We start from the raw sequence: 2,406 nt of genomic DNA on the forward strand, positions 1-2,406 counted from the left end.
TCTCTCTCTCTCTCTCTCTCTCTCTCTCTCTCTCTCTCGGCAGGGTTCAGCTCTCATTCTGTACAGTGTGCTTTCTACGACTTAGAGCAAGGCTCAGAAACTTTCTACGGATAGACAGTTAGTAAACATCTTAAGTTTTATGCGCCACTCTCTATCGTTAACTGCACAACTTTGGCAGTGTAGCGGAAAATCAGCCAAAGGCAGTATGCAAACAAATGAGTGTGACTATGTGACCATGTGCCCATTAAAGCTTCATTCATGAAGAGTAAAATTTAAAATGGATTATGAAACATTGTTCTTTAGGGTTTTTTCCAACTGTTTAAAAACGCAAAATGGTTATCCTTTGTTCACATCACAGGCTGTACACATGAGGCCACAGGCTGGACTCGGCCCAGGGCTCATAGCTGATGACCATTCATTGGGGGACTTAAAGGACACTTTTGATGTAATAATCTCTATTGTTGTCATATACTGCCAACTTTCAGTTCACGTCGTATCATTACTATACTGACCCCATACTGCCTCCTTTTTCAAAATCTCATTTTCTTTTTTTTTTGGAGACGGAGTTTCGCTCGTTACCCAGGCTGGAGTGCAATGGCGCGATCTCGGCTCACCGCAACCTCCGCCTCCCAGGTTCAGGCAATTCTCCTGCCTCAGCCTCCTGAGTAGCTGGGATTACAGGCACGTGCCACCACGCCCAGCTAATGTTTTGTATTTTTAGTAGAGACGGGGTTTCACCATGTTGACCAGGATGGTCTCGATCTCTTGACCTCGTGATCCACCCGCCTCGGCCTCCCAAAGTGCTGGGATAACAGGCGTGAGCCACCGCGCCCGGCAAAAATCTCATTTTCTATCGTAAAAGGTTAGATATAGTTAGAAGAGTGAAATATCCTTCTCTTCCCACACATATTTTATCCTATATTCTCTTTCAACAACCTAATGGGTCTTCGTCGTGCGATCAGTGCTGAAGCTTAGAACTTGAGACACTGATCTACTTAAGCCTCACAGAGTTCCATGATCTCCACTCTGTCTGCTCTGCCGCAGTGAAATAGGACTGGATGCTCAATCTTAACTTTCGGCCCCAAACCAAGTGTTTGGGATATCACATCTTACCTTTCTATAGATGCCAAAAATGGTTCCAATGGACACAAGGCAATCGATGTTGGAAGATCCATCAAGGGGATCAAAACAGACCACGTATTTACCCTGAGCACAGAAAAAAGAAATACAACCTTCAAATGTTATAGCAAGACACACTAAGGGAGTATACATTAGGGAGGAAGAATGGGAATTTAGGGGAAAGTTCAAAAACTGTGGGTCATATTTATTTATATTGTGTTATGGAAGGTATGAAATGGCATAGAGTGCACAGATACACACACACACACACACACACACACACACACACACACACGATCATTAGAGAAAACGCCACTTGGGGAGTGCAGAGGAAGGCAATGGAATACAGGTAAGTCATGATTTCCTACACTGCTGATATAGTCGAATCGTAATTTTGCATTGAGTCTCCTGGCAGCAAAAAAAAAAAAGCAAAGCAAGGTTAGTCACTCATTTTCCTTTATTTCTGAGGGAAAAAATAATTCCACAGGTGAAGCAGAGAATTTGCTGGAGTTGAGATCGACAAGAAACTTCTCATGCAGGTCTTAGAGACGCCCCTTGAGGTCGGGTTGCATAGAGTTTTCACCTGGCTGGGCACAGTGGCTCACGCCCAATCCTAGCACTTTGGGAGGCTAAGAAGGGAGGATTGGTTGAACCCAGGAGCTCAATACCAGCCTGGGGGACATAGAGAGGTTCCTTCTCTACAAAAAAAAAAAAAAAAAAAGTTCAATTAGCTGTGCATAATACTACATATCTGTAGTCCCAGCTACTCAGGAGGCTGAGACAGGAGGATTGCTTGACCCCAGGAGTTCGAGGCTACAGTGAGCCATGACTGGGCACTCCAGTCTGGGCAACAGCATGAGGCCCTGTCTCTAAAAACAAAACTAAGCAAAACAAATATCTAAAGTTTATTCTCTGTAGGATTATTGCCAAGTTAAAAATGAGGAAACTGAGGCCAGCACAAGAAAATTAGATGCCAATTTATTCAGCTCCCCGGCGAAGTTCTGTGGTCCCAGGGAGAGGGGCCAGGGAAGTCATGCCTGACTCTGCTTAGGAGTGGGGTGTTATAGGGAGTGAAGGCGTTCGATTGGATTTGGAGAAACAGGATGTGGACAGGGTCAGCTGCTATTGGTAGATAGGTGGGATTTCCAGTGAGCGGGCTAAGTGCTGAGTGCAGAGGGGACTTCCAAGGATGGGGTGAGGTGCCGAGTGCAGAGGGGATTTCCAAGGCGGGTTAGGTGCGGAGTGCAGAGGGGATTTCCAAGGCGGGTTAGGTGCCGAGTGCAGAGG

At 45.7% G+C, this 2,406-nt stretch overlaps 1 protein-coding gene across 1 annotated transcript in view; it reads right to left on the bottom strand.

Annotated features, from left to right (window-relative positions):
- Positions 1-2,406, bottom strand: part of FBP1 (fructose-bisphosphatase 1) — a 33,810-nt gene that overhangs the window by 12,554 nt on the left and 18,850 nt on the right. The window contains exons 3-4 of the mRNA XM_032266425.1: positions 1,107-1,206; positions 79-100 (exon numbers count right to left, since the gene is read on the bottom strand). Of these exons, the coding sequence (XP_032122316.1) occupies positions 79-100; positions 1,107-1,206 (122 nt within the window). The remainder of the gene's footprint in view (positions 1-78; positions 101-1,106; positions 1,207-2,406) is intronic.

Source organism: Sapajus apella, unplaced genomic scaffold (assembly GCF_009761245.1).
Source record: "Sapajus apella isolate SASKATOON/1434 unplaced genomic scaffold, GSC_monkey_1.0 scaffold158, whole genome shotgun sequence".
In the NCBI taxonomy this organism is placed as follows: Eukaryota; Metazoa; Chordata; class Mammalia; order Primates; family Cebidae; genus Sapajus; species Sapajus apella.